This window comes from Macaca mulatta, chromosome 4 (assembly GCF_049350105.2).
Source record: "Macaca mulatta isolate MMU2019108-1 chromosome 4, T2T-MMU8v2.0, whole genome shotgun sequence".
Lineage (NCBI taxonomy): Eukaryota > Metazoa > Chordata > Mammalia > Primates > Cercopithecidae > Macaca > Macaca mulatta.
Window position 1 is genome coordinate 170,958,522 of NC_133409.1, and position 22,141 is coordinate 170,980,662.

Consider the following 22,141-nt stretch of genomic DNA (forward strand, 5'->3'; position numbering starts at 1 on the left):
ATCTGGTGTTGGAACCTGGAAATGGGGTTATACGGGTCTCATCTGAGCCAAATTCTAAGGACAATGGGTTTTAACTCATGTTCCCCAGAAATTTCCATACCCTCATTGAGGAACGTTGCCCATTTTAGGCTATATGCTTTATGTACGTACAGAAAGTATTCTTATATATTTAGTCTTCTAATAATAACAATGAAATGACTTCTCACAAGTAAGAAAAATAGGTCTCCCAGTTGTATGGATTTTGGTTACAGTTTCGCATGGTAGAAAGGCGACTCAAGTCTCTGTTTACAAAAAAAACTAAGGGTTGAGGGGAGTGTGGAAAGAATGGAACCCAGAGCTATTTTCCAAATGCAGATCACTGACCACTGGATGATATGAAGAAGGCACAACTGAAGCAATGGTAAAGTCAGTAAACAATATTTTACTGAAACATTTCATAACACAGAAAATCTGTCTGAAGTGTAAAGTTACTGTCTTACATAAGGAGAACAGACCCATTTTCAAAGACTAATATGAATACAATAAATATGGAGTTTACATACTAATTTATACACAGAAACTCTGCCCCATAGCCATAAAATTTATATTTAACAGTGGAACATATAATTTAATCATTTGATTTATTTGACAGGTCTTCCTTACTAAACACAAATAACTACCTGGTTTTCATATACATATATAATATATTTTTATGTATATAGATATTCAACAATCTGTACAGTTTCTAAACATAAAGCTCCTAAAAGGCACAATTGTCTATACAACATGTACAAAAATGGCTGGAGCTGACACAAAACAACAATTATTGGTCAAAAGTTCATGATTGCACAAAGATTAGTCATGAGTTTATGTCAGAAAAATGTGCTTTAAGGAAAGGAGGGTTTTCAAAGAAACCTGTAAGTGTTATAAAAAAAAAAAAAAGCAATAAAAAATAAAACCCATTAGGTTGCTATCACAAGCCTGTCCTCGTCATCATCACTGCTCACGTCGCTGAACTGCACAGTGGGCTGCCTCCGCGGCAGTACTGTGGGCCTGGGCACCTGTCTGTCTGGAGAGAGAGTCTGCTGGCCTGAGGGCTTTGTAAAAACGTCAGAATGTGCCTTCAGCAGAGGTTGTGACGTGGACACTGGTTGGCCCTGTACGGAAGTGGGTTCAGGCTTGGGCTTCACGTGATTTGCCGAGGCAGCCTTCTCTGTGTCCATTTTACTCAGGCTATCAAGCCTTGCATGGTCACCTGCAGGGGCAGGTGGATTCAGAACTTTTTTTGCGTTTTCCCGCTGGACTTTAGGTGACCCGTGAGGAGACTCGGTCCTGCTGACCTGGTTTGCACTGGCTACAGAAGTCTGCTTGGGTTGTGTCTCGCATGCTTTGCTTTGGGAAGCTGGCATTTCAGGAGCTCCCTGTGCATCGACGGTTACTTGGCTGACTGAGGGGATTAAGGTAGGCAATGCTATGTTCAAGATCTGGAGACCTGGAATGTGTGCCTGAGGGGCGGGGCTGCTTTGTGAGGAAGGGTTTGCAGTCAGAACCTGCAGTCCGACAGCATTGAGAGCCAGTCCTGGTGGATGGACTTGTGGGGCCACATTTGCATTGGCTAGGCCTACAATATTGACAGTTTCCATGCTTAACGAGGGGAGTGACTGCAAGCCTGGGGTACTTAGGTTCTGAAGGCCTGGCACGCGGATTTGGCCAATAGGAATACATGGTACAACACTGCTTAATTCAGCCACTCCAGCGGGGTTTGTAGGGCCAGATACTTCTTTGACCGTATCCCCGGGAGTACTCAAAGTTCTGTGAACGACACTGACAGCAGGGATCGTGAGCTGCACTGGTCCAGCCTGAAGGGGCACAAACGTGGAGTATGTGAGGCCAGCAGGTACCACGTGGATCCCCCCAACTGGAACCATATTATAAGGTGTCCTTGATTGCTGCTGGGAATGCAAAGGAAGGTGGCTAAACAAATGAGTGTGGGGAGAAGGCAGGCCTGGAGTCGGCTGCAGAGTTATTTGCTGCTTCTGTTCTTGAGGGTCAGGATGTGGGGAGGCCACAGAAGGCATCCCCGCCGCTGTCTGGGGGCTGTGCTCGGCTGCAGCAGGAGGAAGTCTTACAGGTGATGGGCTCTAAATGACAAGACAGAACAATCCTTTTATGACAGCTTTTTCATAATCCCCGAGCTATAAAGCTAGTACTAAATCTATTTCTTCACAATGAGATAAAAGTAAACATATTTGCATTGATAAAAATGAAGTTTGCTGCAATGAAATTATTTTTCGATTTTTAAAAATAAGTTTCCAATTAAAAAATTATTACATCTTTAATTTCTCTCTTTCCCGGTAGAAATAATGGTGATACATCTTGTATAGTCTTTTGCATGTCTCAAGCAAATCTCCTGGATTTTGTCATATTGTATACAGAGAATAACTCTGAGAAGTGGACACAGCTATATTCTTAAGCTGTTATTTTTGTTATTATTTCTGTTTCTGGCACCACTAGCTCCATCTTATTTTAGAGATTAAGAGTTATTGAGAAATTGAGATATAAGTTGGCTGTGACAACTCAATGGGGAAAAATGAAGTAAAGAATTATTTGTGAAGAGATGTTACCGAGAAAAAGGTCTCTGGCTGTTTGTCTATTCATTTGCAAGTTTATGAAATGTCTACTGAAAACCAGATTTCCAGGCACTGGTAAGTGTCTGAGAGGTTTTCGGATAGAGACGCTTACAGCACAATCTGTCACAGTTAGAAATAAATCCTATTGCAATATTCCATACGTACTGAGGTAAGAGAACTGTCAATGAGAGAAGAATGTATTCCTCCAAGAATTAATCATTTGTCACGAAACAGCCAGAGGTAGAGCAGGGACTCACTCGCAGCACATGGAGCGTGACTTTTCAGAGGCCTGTGTCTGCCTTGAGCTAGTTCCCGGGCAGAAAGCTCTCCCGAGCTGCGGGAGCAATGTGATCATTCAAGCAAAGTGAACTTCTTGATGTGTTTTCGGGCCACATTAACTTTGCCATAGAAACTGGTGGCTGTCTTGCCAATGGGGGCAAAGTGCAAAATGTTTGGATAAGTCAGTGACAACCCATCATCACATTAGCACCAGTGGAAAAACAGCTCAGAAGGGGCCAGCAGATAAATCAGTTGCGGGACTTGTGTTCACCACTGTCACTTTTTTTTTTTTTTTTTAATTTCAAAAATTTTTCAAAAAGCAAATAAAAATAAGGGGGTATTTTTTCAAGAACCATTTGGTTCTTTCACAGATATTATAATAAAATATCTGAACCGCTTAAAATACTCAACATGATTCCAAAGGACAAAAATGTCCTCTACCCTTAAATACAAGAAAAAAAATAAAGCCAAACAGACTGACTTGAACTAAATAAATCACTCAGGTGCATTCTCTTCTTAAGCCATTAAGTTCTCCATATTTAATAGGTTAAAACGAAAAAGGAAATAAAAGAACAATCGCCAATCATTTACCTGTGTTATAGCAATAGCTTTTCCTGCCACAGAGCTTCTCAGAATTTCTTCTGACTCAGGGTAGTCCACAGACATCTGATGACACGGGGACCTGGAAGCGTCTACAGACAGAGTTGTGTCGTTTCCATCTCTCGCGGCACGCTGCCTGGCCTTCCCCGGGGACAGTGTCTTCCTACTGTACTCAGACTGTGCTGTGCTCAGGATGGTCATTTTGGTGAGCAATGCCCTGGGCAGAACGTCCATTGGGTCCGTGTGTACCCCAGAAAAGCAATCGGTGATCCTGACGTCCTCATCAGCACTCACAGAGTCCTGAAGGCTACTTCTAGATGGAAGGTGCTGCGGGCTGGCTGTGACCGAGGGCGCGGCTGACAGGACTGATTCCGCCTGGCTGTCCTCATCATCGTCTTCATTTTCATTGTCATCCTCATCTGGGCCATCAGATTCTTCAAGATCATATCCAGATCGCTCATAACTGAATCTCTGTTTTTCATCTAATAAAAACAACCAAGAGAGTATGTGATGGAATGCTTTGCAAGTGCACACAGGCTATTTTTAATTTTTTTTATAGGTTTGGTAACTCTGTGAGGATTATAAAAGACAAGGACCCTGCCCACAACGAGCCTCCGCCCTGGCTGAGGAGAAGGCCCTGGGGAAGAACAAGACAGGTGGCCACCAGGATTCAGAGGAGGGCAGCTCTGCGGGAGGGCCGGGTCAGGGATGAGGAATGGGAAATGACTCTCAGAAGGCGAATGAGGCAGGCGGAGGGTAATCAAGAAACAAGGAAATGAAGGCCTTGAAAATCTTTAGAAAATCTTTAAAACACAACTGAACTACATATAAAATTAATAAAGAGTTCAAAGCAACTCTTTTCCTGAGCTTTTTCTCTATTTTGTATCTTCCTTTTACTGAACAAATTAAATCAAACACAAAAAGCTGATGGCTGTTGGTATCTGTGAGCAAAATACATTTTCTTTAGATCTGAATAGTATCACAGATGAGGAAAGAAAAGGACTTTTATTTGAGGAATGTGGGCCCTTTCAAATTACCAGGCCCCAGAGAGGCATTAAGATGACACAGCAATCACATCCTACCCCCTACTTTACTGAAGCTGCTTCCCATTGCCACAGGTAGCTGCGAATTAACCTAGTAATGTGGCATCGGACACCATATCCCACACTTTATAGCTTAACCACGGACAAGCAGTCACTAATCACTGTTACTCCTGTATATCAATGAGAATTCCTGACAGAACTGGCTAAACAGTCTACTCGGTAACACCGCCCTCCTCCCCCGCCCTGTTTTTTTGTTTTTGTGGTTTTTTTTTTCTTTTTGCCTTTAAAAATCTGCCTGTAACAAAGGCCAAGCAAGCAGTTTGGGTGAGTCATCTGGGCAGCTGTCCTTAATCTGGCTCAAGTCAACTCTTTCAACCACACTTTGTGCTTTAGTTTCTTCTTTTGGTTGACACAGTCATGTTTCAATGGTCCTCCATGTTATTATATTCACCTAATGTGTAAGCCTTCTTATTTGCTGAGAGATGCTAACATTTGCTGTCAATTTCTGTGATATGATTCAACCCATTCCTCATAGAAAGGGGGATATTATCTAAAAGTCATCAGTATCAGCCTCATAACATCATGTGAAACTGAGTTTAACAAGCAATCTTCAAGATGACCCAGGAAATAGTTTCAGAAATCTCATAAGCTCATGTGGAACTTTTAGACTCTTCACATTTTCAAAATCTTGCAAATTAGAGGTTCTTTCCCACAGAAAGTTTAATAAAATTTAGTTATGGGGGAGGAATGTCACTGAGATATAATAAAGATGACATTAGACAATGTACAGTTTAGCTGTGATACATTCTGCACTTACAGGCATTTTTTGAAGAGAGAAAAACACGTAAACAGAGCAACAAGCAATAGGCTGCCTTTCCCAAATGGCCTAGACGTTAATTTTTTACTACTTTTTCTTTGTATATGACAAAAATAAGTTCTGAGAGAAAAGTCTTAAAAGATCCATACAAAAGATTTGAGGGTGATTATTTCTAGGGGATGAAAAGAACTTGACATTTTACATTATTTATCACAAACGTGTGCTACTTTTATAATTAAAAAACTCAAAGATGAAACATGCATTTAGGTTCCGTTAGTATGTGATTTCATAAGCCTTTTGCTTTTAGGGTTCTACTGTTATGCTCTAAAATAAGTAATGAAATAAAATAATACCAAAATATTGAATGGCTCTGGGGGCCTAGGCTGGAGACAGAACGTGTGATTTCCGGGTAAATGCCCAGACTCCTGTGCCTCAGGTACCTCTCCACCTTGTCTGATGTTTGGCATTGTAAAATTCGAGTCATCCTCAATTTGACTTGAATTCGCCACATCAGTAGCAAATTAGGTATTTTTGTGTGTGTGTGGAGACGTGTCTTCTTTAAAGAAGTAAAATTTGTAAAAAGACTAGAGAGAAGGTAATGACTGGGAGAATAAGTTACTGGAGAGAAAGGATGATTTCATTCAAGGCTGATCTTGCCGTAAAGTCTAAGAAGGATGTGACTGTTTGCGTTAAACACACACGCGTGCATGTGCATACACACACACACACACACACACACACATAAGCATGGCCTAACTTTAAACTTACAACTTTTTCCAAACCCATCAATAAGCCGAGGTCCGAGATAATCAAGAGCCCAAAATCTAAGGAAACACAAGCTTGCGTCACCGAGGGCAGACACAACAGAACCCCGGTCAGGAGGGTCCTGCTCAAGTATCTGGTTAGAGTCAAGAGTGGGCTGCCAAGATTGTGTGAAACCTCTGGCGGTTACACTCTCACACAGGATCCATGCCATGATCATCACTCAGGTGCTCACAGGAAGGTGCGGTACGAAGTGGCCACTGCGTTCCAGATACTGGGGAGAGAAGCAGTAACCCAACAGGAGTGGCAAGGAACTACACCTGGAACCATCTCCCCTGTCTCCACCAGGAAAACAAAAGACTTACCCTGTGAGGACAAGGGCGGCACGCACTGTTGTCCTTAGGACATGGTGAAAACTCACTGCAGTGTGGATAGGGAACAGGAAAACCATACACACATAACCTGTCTCCCTGGGGAGGGACAGGATTACACAGAAACCCCTATAACACTTGGGGGACGGGGAGGAGAACTGAGAAGGCCACAGCCCAGAAACCTAAGAAAATGGTGCAGGTACAAGACTGAATCTCAATCGGAGCAGAGACAGCACCCCATCCTCCTCCTCGCCCCCCAGTGCCAAGCTAAGGAGCTTAGAATTACAGGTAACAAAATAGTGCTTGGAGAGAAACAGGAGAACAAGAACGTGCAGAGAGGCCCTTTCTGAGGTACAGTGCAAAAGGAAGACCTAAAACTAGAACTGAACAGGTGACGTTCTTGTGATCCAACTCCCAACCAAAACACAAGGTATCTCTACAGGAACATGAAGCCTTTGCTGCCGTGAGGATGGCTGTAGTGACAACAAATCGCTCAATCCCAGCCCACTCCTAACTAGATAAACTCTAACTCCCACGCTAAAGGCCTCTAGGAAGGAGAGGCCTGCCCATTTCTAGGCATACAAACAATTTCCATGGGTCTCTACCATCTTACACAAGATGTACAGCTTTCAACACAAAATTACAAGGCATACAAGAAGGCAAGAAAAAAACATGCTTCAGAGAGACAAAGCAATCATCAGAGCCACAGTGAGATACGACACCTATGTTAGAAATGACTGAGAATTTGAAGTAACGATGGTTAATATGCTGAAGGCTCTAAAGGGAAAGGTAGGCAATAACAGATGGGACTTTCAGCTGAGTGATGAAAACTACTACAAAGAATTCAATGAAAATGGTGCAAATAAAAAATACAGTCACAATAGCAAGAAAACTGTCCAATCCAGAATTCTATGCCCATTGAAAATAATTTTCAAAGATGAAAGAGAAATACAGACTTTCTTAGAAAAACAAAAACTGAGGGGATTCATTGCCAGCTGCTTGACCTAGTGGACAATAAATGTTAAAAGGAAGTTCCTCAGGCAGAAGGAACATAACATCAGATGGAGGCCCGGATCTACACAAAGAAACAAAGAACAGTGAAAACAGAATAAATTGTCCCCATTTTTTTTTTCTTATTTTTTAATTGCTCTAAAAGACACCTGAATGTCTAAAACAATGTCCTGTGCGTTCATAGTAGATGTAAATGTAAAAAGGTATGGCCACAATAGCATAAAGGATGGAAAGGAGGAGCTGTGTATATACTGCAGTAAAGTCTACAGGCTCCACGTAAAGCAATGTAATATTATCTGAGGTAGATAACTACAATTTTTAAAGGTATAAATAGTAAGTCAGTTGAGGAAATAGAGCAGAATCATAAAAAACACTCGATTAATACTAGAGAAGGCATCAAAAGAAAACTGAAACCCAAAAATGAAACAAACAGAAAACAGCTGCCAATATGGTACATTTTAATCCAATTACACAAATAACAACATTAAAAGGGGTGGTCTAACACATAAATTAAAAGACAGAAATGACTAGGATTGAATAAAATGCAAGTCCCATGTATATACTGTATATAAGAAATGCATTTAAAAATATTGATATAAAGACAAATAGGTTGAAAATAAAAGTTTGGAGAAAGATATACTATAAATCAATAACTAAAATACAGCTGCAGAAACTATACTAATATCAGATGAAGCGGACTTCAGAGCCAAGAATATTTGGAGGATAAACAGGAGCATTACATAATGATACTGGTCATCCCATGGACATAACAATCCTAAGTGTGTACGCAACAGAGCTTCAAAATAAATGAGTGGAAACTGAACAAAAATAAATAAATCCATAATCAGAGCCGAAGACTTCAATAATCCACTTTCGGTAACTGATGGAACATGTAATAAGAAAATCAGAAAGCACATAAGAGACGTGTAAAACACTATCAAGACCTAACAGACACTTACAGAAATGTTCCACTGAAGAGCAGAACATACCTTTCATGTAAGTGTATGTGGAACATTCACCAGTATATACCATATTCTGAGCTACAAAATAAACCTCAACTATTTTAAATCAGTAGAAACCATACAGAGTGTTTTTTTTTTCATGAAAACAGAATTAAACCAGAAATCAACTAATTGGAAGATATCTGAAAAACCATCAAATTATTGCAGAATTAAAGAACATGTGCATGATACTGGTACAAGAACAGACACATAGATCAATGGAACAGAACAGAAAACCCAGAAATAAGACCGCACACCAGCAACCATCTGATCTTCAACAAACCTGACAAAAAGAAGCGATGGGGAAAAGAGTCCCTATTTAATAAATGATGCTGGGAAAACTGACTAGTTGTATGCAGAAAACTGAAACTGGACCCCTTCTTTACAATACATATAAAAAAATTAACTCAAGATGGATTAAAGACTTAAATGTAAAATGCAAAACTATGAAAACCCTTGAAGAAAATCTAGGCAATATCATTCAGGATATAGGCACGGGCAAAGATTTTATGACGAAAACGCCAAAAGCAATTGCAACAAAAGCAGAAATTGACAAATGGGGTCTACTTAAACTGCAGAGCTTCTGCGCAACAAAATAAACTATCAGAGTGAACACACAACCTACAGAATGGGAGAAAGTTTTCCCAATCTATCCATCTGACAAAGGTCTAATATCCAGAGTCTACAAGGAACTTAAACAAATTTATAAGACAAAAAAATAACCTGATTAAAAAATGGGCAAATGACATGAACAGACACTTCTCAAAATAACACATACATGTTGCAGCCAACAATCATGAGGAAAAGCTCAACATTCCTGATCATTAGAGAAATGCAAATCAAAACCACAATGAGATACCATCTCAGGCCAGTCAGAATGGCTATTACTAAAGAGTCAAAAAATAACAGATGCTGGAGAGGTTGCAGAGAAAAAGGAATGCTTTGACATTGTTGGTGGGAGTGTAAATTAGCTCAACCATTGTGCAAGACAGTGTGGAAATTTCTCAAAGACCTAGAACTCTGAAGAAATACCATCTGACCCAGCAATCCCATTACTGGGTATATACCCAAAGGAACAGAAATCATTTTATTATAAAGATACTTGCATGCATGTTCATTCATAATAGCAAAGACATGGAATCAATCTGAATGCCCATCAATGATAGACTGGATAAAGAAAATGTGGTACATGTACACTATGGAATACTATGCAGCCATAAAAAGGAATAAGATCATATCCTTTGCAGGCACATGGATGGATTTGGAAGTCGTCATCCTCAGCAAACTAATGCAGGAAGAGAAAACCAAATACTGCATGTTTTCACTTATAAGTGGGAACTGAACGATGAAAACACATGGACACTTTGGGGGGAACAATACTCACTGGGGTCTGTCTGTTGGGGGGTGATAGGAATGTGCTGGGAGAACATCAGGAAGAAATGCTGGGCTTAATACCTAGATGATGAGATGATCTGTGCAGCAAACCACCATGGCACACGTTTACCTATGTAACAAACCTGCACATCCTGCACATGTAACCCTGAACTTAGAAGTTGAAGAAAAAAAAAAAGAACACATCTCTAAATATTCATTGGGTTAATGAGAAAGTCTCAAAACTGTCAAATATTTTCAACTGGATGAAAATTAAACATTCAAACTTTGTGGGACATAACTAATGCAGTAGTCAGTGGGAAATTTATCATATTCAACACTTTCATTAGAAAAGAAGGCGGCTCTCAGATAAATCTAAATTTTCAGTTTTAGAAATCAGAAAAAGAAGATCAAACTAAACTCAAAGCAAGGCGAGGGAAGAAAATAATAAAAATGAGAACTGAAACAATGAAATTGAAAAAAGAAAAATAGAGAAAGGCAATGAAACCAAAAGCTGGGTTGTTGGAAAAATTCTCTGGTAACACTAGCCAAGAAAGAAAGAGAGAAGATACAAATGACCAACATTAGAAAAGAAAGGGGGGATAAACATACACTTTTTTAAAAAAACTATTATACCTTAAGTCCAGGGATACATGTGCAGAACGTGCAGGTTTGTTACATAGGTATACATGAGCCATGGTGGTTTGCTGCACCCATCAACCCGTCATCCAGGTTTTAAGCCCTGCATGCATTAGGTATTTGTCCTAATGCTCTCCCTATCCTTGTCCCCCACCCCCCGACAGACCCCGGTGTGTGATGTTCCCCTCCCTGTGTCCATGTGATGAACATACAATTCTATGCATTTGCCAAAAACCACATACTATACACCATAAAGTAAATTTTGTTGTAAGTAAATAAAAACAGAATCCATTAGGATGTGGGGTGAACCTAAGAGGAATGCAAGCTGAGACAGATGGCTCTGACTGCAGCTGCATGAATGGCACAGCCACGCTAAGGGCATGGAAAGTAAGGTCCTGTCCCAGGTAACCTTGGCAAAGAGGGTTTTGAGTGAAGACAGTGAAGGCTAGAGACAAGAATGGCACACACTGCACTGTAATTTTAAATCTGTTTCTTACAGGAGTAAAGGTAAGGATTTTTGAAACTAGTTTATTTGTATACTAGAACTGAGCAAATACGTAAACATACTGTAGGTGCGAACCAGGTTTCTCACTGGGGGTGAAGAAGAGAAGGAAATGGAGAAGACTAGAATAAATTTAGTGGTGCTGGACTGGAAGTTATCGGTATGGATTCACGTCTTCACTTGTATATATGGAATACACATGTACACTGCAACCTCTACCTCCCAGGTTCGAGTGATTCTCTTACCTCAGCCTCCTGAGTAGCTGGGATCACAGGCGCCCACCACCATGCGTGGCTAATTTTTGTACTTTTAGTAGAGACGGGGTTTCACCATGTTGGTCAGACTAGTCTCGAACACCTGACCTCAAGTGATCTACCAGCCTCGGCCTCCCAAAGTGCTGTGATTACAGGCATGAGCCACTGTGTCCGGCCCGCTTTAGGGTCTTTTACTCTACTGATACCACTATTCTCTCAGATAAGCTTGTACAACAAGCACCTCCCTATTAGCCTCATAGTCAAATCAAGACTTCTCACAAGTACCTTCTGTCTTCCTATTGTTTAATAGGACACTATCAATTCTTGAAATCAATTTCAACATTTCAACACTTCTATTGGTTAACCGGGAAGCACAGGAAATTTCACCCCAATGCACTCTAACCTATATACACATTTTAAATTCTTAGTACCTAAAAGTGCTCTTATCTTGTATCTTTTTTTTTTTTTTTTTTTTGCATTTCTTATTCTATTGTACATATGCTGACTAAATGGCTCTATTCCGGTTGCAGCCATCCATAGCCTGGATCCTCAGCGCCACTCTGTACAAACCAATACTATTTGATCATAATTTAAACAAGGACTAATTAAGGAGTTGACTTTTTCTCAGACAACAATTTAAAACATGAAAAATGCAGTTAATTTCTTTTAAAGTGTTGAGCCCACAGCTCATAAATGTCAGAGCTGAGATTCAAACCTATGTTAGTCTACACCTAGACATTCCATTCAATCACATTTTAAAAATCTAACCACAGAATCATCAGAAAGGTCAACAATGAATTATAGTCAATAAGCTACCTTATAAATATGCATGAATTCAATCTTTGTAGGTACTGACATGAAAAGCGTCATATGATTATTTGATTACAAGTAACAGAATGTATAAAATGTAGTCCCCAAGCAGAACGTAAATAATTGAACTTTTAAAATTTCAAATATACTGCATTATATAAAAGTTTAAGAATCAGTTATATATTTCAAATTGTTATTAACATATATATTTTTCAAGAAGCATGCTGATTTCTTTTTTAGTATATGCAAATAATATGAATAATTTAAAACAAACACCATATTTTTTGATGTATGTAAAAACTATTTGGAGTGTAAAACTATGTGGCTCCATTTTAATCTAATTTTGCCTTGATTATATCAAATTTCAGGTCAGGATTAGCAGGATGGGTGAGAAGACACACAGGGTGGCTTCTCTGCACCCTTCTCCCCTCCTGGGCAAGCCACACGCCTGTAGCTTGGAGAGGATTAGGAGGGGCTGGGATTGCTTTTCTGGGCTTCTTTCACTGAGATAAGCACAGAATGATGTTTCTGTCTCTGAATACATAGTATCTGAAATCTCTGCTAGAGGAGACCACTGGCAAAGTTTAAAAACCTGCAAATGAATTTTGAATCATTACATATTTATTAAACAGGACTGATATTCTGGGTAACAGAGAAAAGATAAAATGGGTAGCTTAAGTGAACAGAAGACAATGGTATCCTTTTAAATATCCATGGCACCAAAACAAAGCACAGACAACTCTGCTCTCTGTTTGGATTCATACAAATAAAAGTCCTTTATATACTTCCCTGTCCCCCTTAACCTCTGCCCCTGACCCCCAAACAAGTCTACTGCTGCCAAATCAAAAGTCATACTGATAAAAGACCCAGAAAGGAAAAGTGCCTTGCCTGTGAACAGCAAGCTTGTAAGGACAAGAACAAGGACTTATCATGGACGCAAAACACTTGTCACATATGACTCTGTGATACTGCTCACTTTGCTGCTGCTGCTGCATGTTACTTAATGTAATAACTATGATACTATGTTGAGTAACTGGTTTTTTCGTTGTCTTTTGTTTTTTTTTTTTTGAGATGTCTCAGAGTCTTGCTCTGTCACCCAGGCTTGAGTGCAGTGGCATAATCTCGGCTCGCTGCAACCTCTGCCTCCCAGTTTCAAGCTATACTCCTGCCTCAGCCTCCCGAGTAGCTGGGATTACAGATACCCATCACCACGCCTGGCTAATTTTGGTATTTTTAGTAGAGATGGGGTTTCACGTGTTGTCCAGGCTGGTCTCGAGCTCCTGACCTCAGGTGATCCACCTGCCTCGGCCTCCCAAAATGCTGGGATTACAGGTGTGAGCCACTGTGCCCGGCCTGATTAACTGTTATATCAGGGATTGGCGAACTATGGTCACCAGCTAAATGTGGCTCTCCACGGGTTCTTGTGAATAAAGTTTTATTGGAACACAGCCAGGCTCATTTGTTTACATACTGTCTATGGCTGCTTTTGTGCAACAATCACAGTTATAGTATTCATGACAGAGAATATGCGGCTTAAATAAAGCCTAAAATATTCACTATCCAGCCCCTGACATAAAAGTTTGCCAACATCTATGCCACACCACCCTCCATGTTTAAACCAAACTACCACCCCATGACAGATTTGATACCACACCCATCGTCCACAAGGAAGTTAAGACGCCTGTACTATAAATGATTAGAATGCATCAAAGCCAGAATTCAAAAACAGGTTTCTAGGAACTTAAGAGCCCTGTCATTATGCCAATAAGATATACTGCTTTTCTGCCTTTCTATTACAATTGTTCCTTTCCTGGTGTGTATAATACAGACTAATACTTCAGGAGTGTAAGCACTGTGGCTTACCCCTTTGCAGCCATCAGAGACTCTAGAACAGACCTAAAGAATCTATATTTGCTTAGCAAATTCATAAATGGTCCAAAAAGTTCCATTTCATTATGTCCTCCCAGACACATTCCCCTCTCATTATAAACAAATGTTTCCAATACTCAATAAAATATCAGCACAACATTAATTCCTTTATTTTCTGTGAATTTCAATTCATGAGGGAAAAAGCAGGCATATAATGTAGCAACATTTTTGTCAAAAGTAAAGGTTTTGATAAATTTATGTCAAACAACTTCCCTAAAGATATATCTTAAAAGTTATCATTTGAAGATGAGTCAGGTGAACTGCAACCTGCCCGCCCATTGCTGCCAGAGAGTGACACCTGCTGGAAGAGTCGGAGTTGCAAAAGCAGGAAGGGCTCCCTGAGAGAATGGGCCCCGAGGGTAGCAGCAACCCGGCCCACCTACACTCAGTCGCAACCTTCTTTTGTTGTTGAAGTTTGCCTGTTTTTGTTCTTCACATATGTTTAGAAATATTACTCTGAAAGCCAGATAAACAATGGCAACCTAGGGAAAAATTTTTTTTAAAGAACGTGAATACAATAATATATATATTTTAAAGATAAAAACACATTAAAAACATAATGGGGCAGAGTTTAACGTTTGTTCACTTTAGGAAGTAAAGCAAAAGACTGTGTCGTATGTGTGTCATTCAAAATAATATTAGCACTGCTTTAAGTATAAATCCTAAAGCCTATTATGGTTTCATATTCTACACATGGAAGTGTTTCTTAAAAAGAGTAATAATGTATTCTATAAAAATCCCGAGGATAATATATTCTACAGGTTTCATTTTGGAAAAAAAGCTTTGCTAGTAATTTTTAAAAATTCACTTAAATTATTTTTAAGAGTAAATGTGATATAGGTTTTAAAACCTGTGATCAAACATCATTCTTTACTGTAAGAACTGAAACTCCAACAAGAATAATGTTTCTCACTGCACTTCATCATATTAAATGGTTCTCCTAGCTGGCAGCTGAGGGTACACATTAACATTCCTTGCATTGAAGTCCGGCATTTGTTGACGAAAACATTCTTCGGATCAAAGGATGAAAAGCAAATTGCTGGCGGCATGATTTTTGACACAAAAGGTGAAAACCAAAATGTAGTCACTAATACTCCAAGAACACAAGAACAAAATTCCTGAGACTATATCATGTTTTATGGCAAGAAAACAAGGGAATGTGCAGTGGAGCTGAGGGATTAGGCTTCCCATGGGCATTTCTTATCATTGCAGCTCAAGTTGCTAGTTTTAAACTAAACAGAAACTTCTTTTAAATGCCTAATGTCCACATTTTAATGGCTGGCTTACAAAAATGTATAATTCCTCCTGCTTCATTAAAAGCAAACGTTTCCCAACATCCCCTAATTTATTCCACTGAGAATTAGAACATGAATTCCATCTGCTAAAAGATAAGACAGGTAACCACACAGCCTGCTGTTGCTAAGGGTGGTAAAGAATTCAGAAGGGGTCTGTGGCCTTTCATCACATCATTTTCACATCACCCTTTAATGAACACTCTTTATCAACCAGAGACCAGGCACAATATGATGGTGAATGATAACCTGGGTATGGTGTGGTTGGCAGAGTAGAAAACAGGTCTAGGATCCTTAAAGGGAAAAGACTGAAGATAATGCCTGGAAAACACTGACATTAATTAGAAAGACATCTGGAGAAAACCTTTAGTGAAAAACAAAACAATGCACACCTAAGGGAGTAACTCAGCACAAGCACAGCGTAAGATCTGGGCTTTTTCCAGAACGCTATGAGCTGACCAAGATATTACCAAGTGGTAATGATGTTTAAAAAGTAAATACTATACTGGGGTGCTTTGTAGTAACACTGTCTGACTGCCTCTAAGTGTTTAGCACATTTTGTTTAATGAATGAAAGCTCATGGGCCGGGCGCGGTGGCTCAAGCCTGTAATCCCAGCACTTTGGGAGGCCGAGGCGGGTGGATCACGAGGTCAGGAGATCGAGACCATCCTGGCTAACACAGTGAAACCCCGTCTCTACTAAAAATACAAAAAAAAACTAGCCGGGCGTGGTGGCGGGCGCCTGTAGTCCCAGCTACTAGGAGGCTGAGGCGGTAGAATGGCGTGAACCCGGGAGGCGGAGCTTGCAGTGAGCCCAGATCGCGCCACTGCACTCCAGCCTGGGCGACACAGCGAGACGCCATCTCAAAAAAAAAAAAAAAAAAAAAAAAAAAAAGCTCAGAGACATTTCCTGGTGATGATTACATTTATGCTACAGAAAATATCTATTAAATGACTAAGCCCCCAAATGTGTTCTATAAACCTAAAAACACAATCCTTAGGTTTCTGGGTGCCGTTCTGCAAACTCTGGAAGGGGTTGTGACTTTTTAGATTTACCATCAGGTCTCCCAAATTTTGTCCTTTATAAAAAAGGTTTACTCCATTTCCCATGTCAGAGATCATCAAGACTCAAACATACAAGGCATGTTCTTACATATCCTATTAGTATCAATTTAGTACACGTCACTTTCAGAAAAGCATGCCAAGTCTAATATTCCCTCTTCACATGCTGCAGGACCCCACTATGATGTCACCACCACCCTGTTGTTAGGAAACAGGAAGTGTGCCTACCAAAACAGAGAAGACAACTTCCATATTGATCAAGACTTGATGTTTCACAGCACTGGTTCCTGAAAAGACACGTGGCTCCTGATGTGGGCCATCTTTCTTTCAGCACTAAATCTAACAGTCAACTATAATCTGTTAGCATGATGAAACAACATACTTCGACTGTGTTTGTGAGAACCAAAGGAATAAAGGAGTTTCCTGGGTTATTTTGGACTTTCAGTTTTCATATAGCTAGACCAGACATCCTTGATAACTGCAGGTGTGAAGACATAATGAAAGGTGTCTGAAAAGCCACCAAAATCACTGTGTTTGGAATAAAAGAGGCTGACTTTGATACCTGCTGTGGCACCTTACTGCTGGCAAAACCAGAGGATTTTCCTGAATTTCTACTGTTGACACACAGCGAATGAAATCCCAGTGTGGTTTCTAGCAGTCTATTTGTGTAGCAGGACTAATATTCGAATTATGTTAGATTAAGAAGATGAGAGATGGTATCAAGACCCCATGATACCATAAAAGGTTGTTCACCATTAAAAGGAAAAGACAGCAAGTTTATGTGTTAAAAGATCCCACATTACACGATACAGTGTCCTCACTTATCCTTATCCTCATTTACTGGGCTAAGAAAATGGAGAATACACTGTCAGGCAGGACTCTCAAGAATGGCAGAGGCTCTACATAATGCCTCACTTCTCAAAGGGAGCCGCTGCCAAGAGCCTGATCCCCAAGAGGGGCAGGTGCCCCCTATGATGAGGGAGGTGGAGATGCGTCGGGGTGTGAAGAGCACACGGGGGAGAACCAGGAACATGAGTTCACTTGACAGTGGCCTCCAGGCCTCCCTAGCTTTGTTTTGCTGGGCTGTCCACTTCAAAACTTGAAACTGTAGTACCAGAAACATTTATTCTTCTTCACCATGTTTTAAGTCAGCCACTTCTTCTACTCCTACTGTATGTCTAATATAGTAATCATTTGCATTTTCCCTTGGAAAATAGTTAGTAAAATGAAACACTTTATAATACATTGCTCTCTTTATAACATCCTTAGAGAGTTGATTGGGGCAAGGTTTTAAAACATATACAGAAGCGTTAAAGCAGGACAAGTCGAGGCCTTATCTTTTATCAGAGGCTATTCTGTGGTGAAAGTTCTATACCACAGTGATCCTGGGCCAGAGCAAAAACTAATTCCAGGGGAAATAATGCTTCCTAGTTTAATAAATTGATAGCGATATTTCCAAATTAGTCATTATACATTTATACACAGACATAAAAAACAGGGTATCACAAGGGAAAATCATTTCAGACTTTCCATCCAAAATGTTAAACTCCATCTGGTGGAGAATGAGAGAGGCTGAAGTCCTGAGTCCTGAGGTACTTCTTTTATAAAACACTCATCTACCCAGAAAAAAGGCTTCTGCTCTGTGAGAATATTAATACTATTGTTGCTGAATGGGATCATCCACTTAAGGAAACATGGTTCTTTCTGTCATTACTGTCTAAATTCCCACTACAAAACAAAACTGCAGCAACAGCAAAAAACAAACAAACAAACGACAAACCTAAACAAGGAAAATTCAAGGGTCACAGATTAAAAGCCCTAGTATCTTTTATCTTGTCTCCAGAACATTTGAGAACATAACCCAAGATAAAAGTCAGATATATGTGGCCCTAAAGGGGCAATGGCTTTAAACAACTTCAGTTCAGACTTTTGTAATCAAAGAAACACTGTTATGTGTCACTGACTATTTAGAAAAATTAAAATACTCAAGAATCCTATCTAAAAAATAATAGTTTTCAAGTGTCAGAACATGAAGAAATGGGTATAAACTGACATGACAGGGGTGTTCATTGTATCCAGGCCCAGTGAGTAGAGTTTAAACCTGCAATGGCAGTTCTCACGCTGAAACTCCCCTGCACAGCATCTATTACTTGTCCACCAGCCCGCCTCCCAGCCTTGGGCCCTGTGGAACTCTCTTGTTTTTCTGTCCCATTCACACACTTATACCCTATCCCTTTTCCCCAACCTTTGTGTGTCTTTGGCCAAGCAACTCCTTGGTCTAGAATGCTTGCCCTTCCTTTCCCCCCTCACCAACAGTCTTCCAAATGAAGCAGTGTAGGGATAAATAAATGCCTTCCCTTCCTTCTGGGACCACTTTGGCCATCATTGGTCTTTCCCTGATTCTAGCCTTGGGAAATGAACCTTGCCAAATGTGGGCTCATGCCACATCATAACCATCGGCCAGGAGGTCCTGGACGATAGTAATTGTGCACACACTGAATAGGTGCCGAAGTGATACATAAAAAAAAAAAAAAATCAATCAAAAAGAGAATAAACTTTTCTCCTCTGGAGCTATTAAAACACAGAACAGATCTTTATCAACCTGGAAAGATCATTACTGAGGATGAGAACATGGAATAGTGAAAAAACTTGGGTTATCTTCTAGTCATCTGACCCAACAACCAATAAATAACAAATTAACAAACAAATGCCATTATCATGTTAACAATGCCTATACTGACTTTGGCCATATAACATAAACACTATTTATAAGTAAAGGTATCAAGTAGCACAGCTACCATTTGATTTTAGTGAAGGTATTTAATGAAAAACGATTATATCTAATTACTATCATTATTATTTTTTTGAGATGGAGTTTAGTTCTTGTTGCCCAGGCTGGAGTGCAATGGCGCGATCTTGGCTCACCGCAACCTCCGCCTCCTGGGTTCAAGCGATTCTCCTGCCTCAGCCTCCTGAGTAGCTGGGATTACAGGCATACGCCATCATGCCCAGCTAATTTTTGTATTTTTAGTTGACATTTCTATGTTGGTCATTTCTATGACATTTCTCCATGTTGGTCAGGCTGGTCTTGAACTCCCAACCTCAGGTGATCCACCTGCCTTGGCCTCCCAAAGTGCTGGGATTACAGGTGTGAGCCAATGCGCCCAGTCGACTATATCTAATTCTAAAATTAATAATATTGAATTATTTCCTAGATTATAGAAAGCTGCTGCCAAGAACAGATTATACTGTCCTTTTTAAAAAAAGGTTTACCCCATTTCCCATGTCAGAGATCATCAAGACTCAAACATATGAAGCATGTTCTATTAGCATCACTTAAGTATATGTCACTTTCAGAAAATCATGCTGAGTCTAATACTCCTTCTTCACATGCGCAGGACTACAGATTTTAGAGATTTTTTCCTATTAATTCAATAAACAACTATTTATTACCTACTATTTGCCAGGCACAATCCTAAGGAGCTGAAGATACAGCAGCAAGCAAAACATCATCTTTGCCCTTATATAATTTATTTTCTAGTTGGAATAAATAGATAATGAACACACACACACGTCTCTGGTGGTGGTAAGTGCTATGAGGAAAAAGAAAACAGAATAAAGGGCATAAGTGATGCTAGCAGTAAGAGGGTGAGGTGCCTTTTGTTTCTCTATATATTTATATTTACATATATTTATATTCAGGAAGGCCCCACTAATCAAGGGACATCTGCTAGAGAGCTGAAGGCAGGGTGGCGTAAGTCTCACAGTATCTGGTAGAGGGCATTCTTTTCTGGTTTTTTTTTTTTTTTTATACTTTAAGTTCTAGGGTACAAGTGCACGACCTGCAGGTTTGTTACATAGGTATACACGTGCCATGTTGGCTTGCTGCACCCATTAACTCATCATTTACATTAGGTATTTCTCCTAATGGCATCCCTCCCCCAGGTCCCCTACCCCATGACAGGCCCCGGGGTGTGATGTTCCCCTTCCTGTGTCCAAGTGTTCTCATTGTTCAATTCCCACCTATGAGTGAGAACATGTGGTGTTTGGTTTTCTGTCCTTGTGACAGTTTGCTCAGAATGATGATTTCTAGCTGCATCCAAGTCCCTGCAAAGGACACGAACTCATCCTTTTTTATTGCTGCATAGTATTCCATGGTATATATGTGCCATATTTTCTTAATCCAGTCTATCATAGAAGGACATTTGGGTTGGTTCCAAGGTTCCACTATTGTGAATAGTGCTGCAATAAACATACGTGTGCATATGTCTTTATAGTAGCATGATTTATAATCCTTTTGGTATATACCCAGTAATGGGATTGCTGGGTCAAATGGTATTTCTAGTTCTAGATCCTTGAGGAATTGTCACACTGTCTTCCACAATGGTTGAACCAGTTTACACTCCCACCAACCGTGTAAAAGCGTTCCGGTTTCTCCACATTCTCTCCAGCATCTGTTGTTTCCAACTTTTTAATGATCGCCATTGTAACTGGTGTGAGATGGTATCTCACTGTGGTTTTGATTTGCATCTCTCTGATGACCAGTGATGATGAGCATTTTTTCATGTGTCTGTTGGCTGCATAATGTCTTCTTTTGAGAGGTGTCTGTTCATATCCTTTGCCCACTTTTGGATGGGGTGTTTTTTTCTTGTATATTTGGTTAAGTTCTCTGTAGATTCTGGATATTATTAGCCCTTTGTCAGATGAGTAGATTGCAAAAATTTTCTCCCATTCTGTAGGTTGCCTGTTCACTCTGATGGTAGTTTCTTTTGCTGTGCAGAAGCTCTTTAGTTTAATTAGATCCTATTTGTCTATTTTGGCTTCCGTTGCCATTGCTTTCAGTGTTTTAGTCATGAAATCCTTGCCCATGCCTAGGTCCTGAATGGTACTGCCTAGGTTTTCTTCTAGGGTTTTTATGGTTTTAGGTCTAACATTTAAGTCTTTAATCTATCTTGAATTAATTTTTGTATAAGGTGTAAGGAAGGGATCCAGTTTCAGCTTTCTACATATGGCTAGCCAGTTTTCCCAGCACTGTTTATTAAATAGGGGATTGTTTCCCCCTTTCTTGTTTTGGTCAGATTTGTCAAAGATCAGATGGTTGTAGATGTGTGGTGTTATTTCTGAGGCCTTCGTTCTGTTCCACTGGTCTATATATCTGTTTTGGTACCAGTACCATGCTGTTTGGTTACTGTAGCCTTGTAGTTTGAAGTCAGGTAGCATGATGCCTCCAGCTTTATTCTTTTGCTTAGGACTGTCTTGGCAATGTGGGCTCTTTTTTTCCAACTCTGTGAAGGAAGTCACTGGTAGCCTGATGGGGAGGGCATTGAATCTATAAATTACCTTGGGCAGTATGGCCATTTTCACGATATTGATTCTTCCCATCCATGAACATGGAATGTTCTTCCATTTGTTTGTGTCCTCTTTTATTTTGTTGAGCAGTGGTTTGTAGTTCTTTTTGAAGAGGTCCTTTGCATCCCTTGTAAGTTGGATTCCTAGGTATTTTAATCTCTTTTTAGCAATTGTGAATGGGAGTTCACTCATGATTTGGCTCTCTGTTTGTCTGTTATTGGTGTATAGGAATGCTTGTAATTTTTGCACATTGATTTTGTATCCTGAGACTTTGCTGAAATTGCTGATCAGCTTAAGGAGACTTTGGCCTGCCATGATGGGGTTTTCTAAATATACAATCATGTCATCTGCAAACAGGGACAATTTGACTTCTTCTTTTCCTAACTGAATACCCTTTATTTCTTTCTCTTGCCTGATTGCCCTGGCCAGAACTTCCAACAC

At 40.0% G+C, this 22,141-nt stretch overlaps 1 protein-coding gene across 5 annotated transcripts in view; it reads right to left on the minus strand.

Moving 5' to 3' along the window:
* Positions 1 to 401: 401 nt before the first annotated feature.
* HIVEP1 (HIVEP zinc finger 1) overlaps positions 402 to 22,141 on the minus strand; it is a 156,396-nt gene continuing 134,656 nt past the window's right edge. For all 5 annotated transcript variants that reach the window (XM_078001357.1, XM_015135569.3, XM_028847839.2 and 2 more), the window contains 2 exons: positions 3,480 to 3,970; positions 402 to 2,120 (listed from right to left, as the gene is read on the minus strand). In XM_078001357.1, coding sequence (XP_077857483.1) covers positions 942 to 2,120; positions 3,480 to 3,970 — 1,670 coding nt within the window. In that variant the 3' untranslated portion in view covers positions 402 to 941. The remainder of the gene's footprint in view (positions 2,121 to 3,479; positions 3,971 to 22,141) is intronic.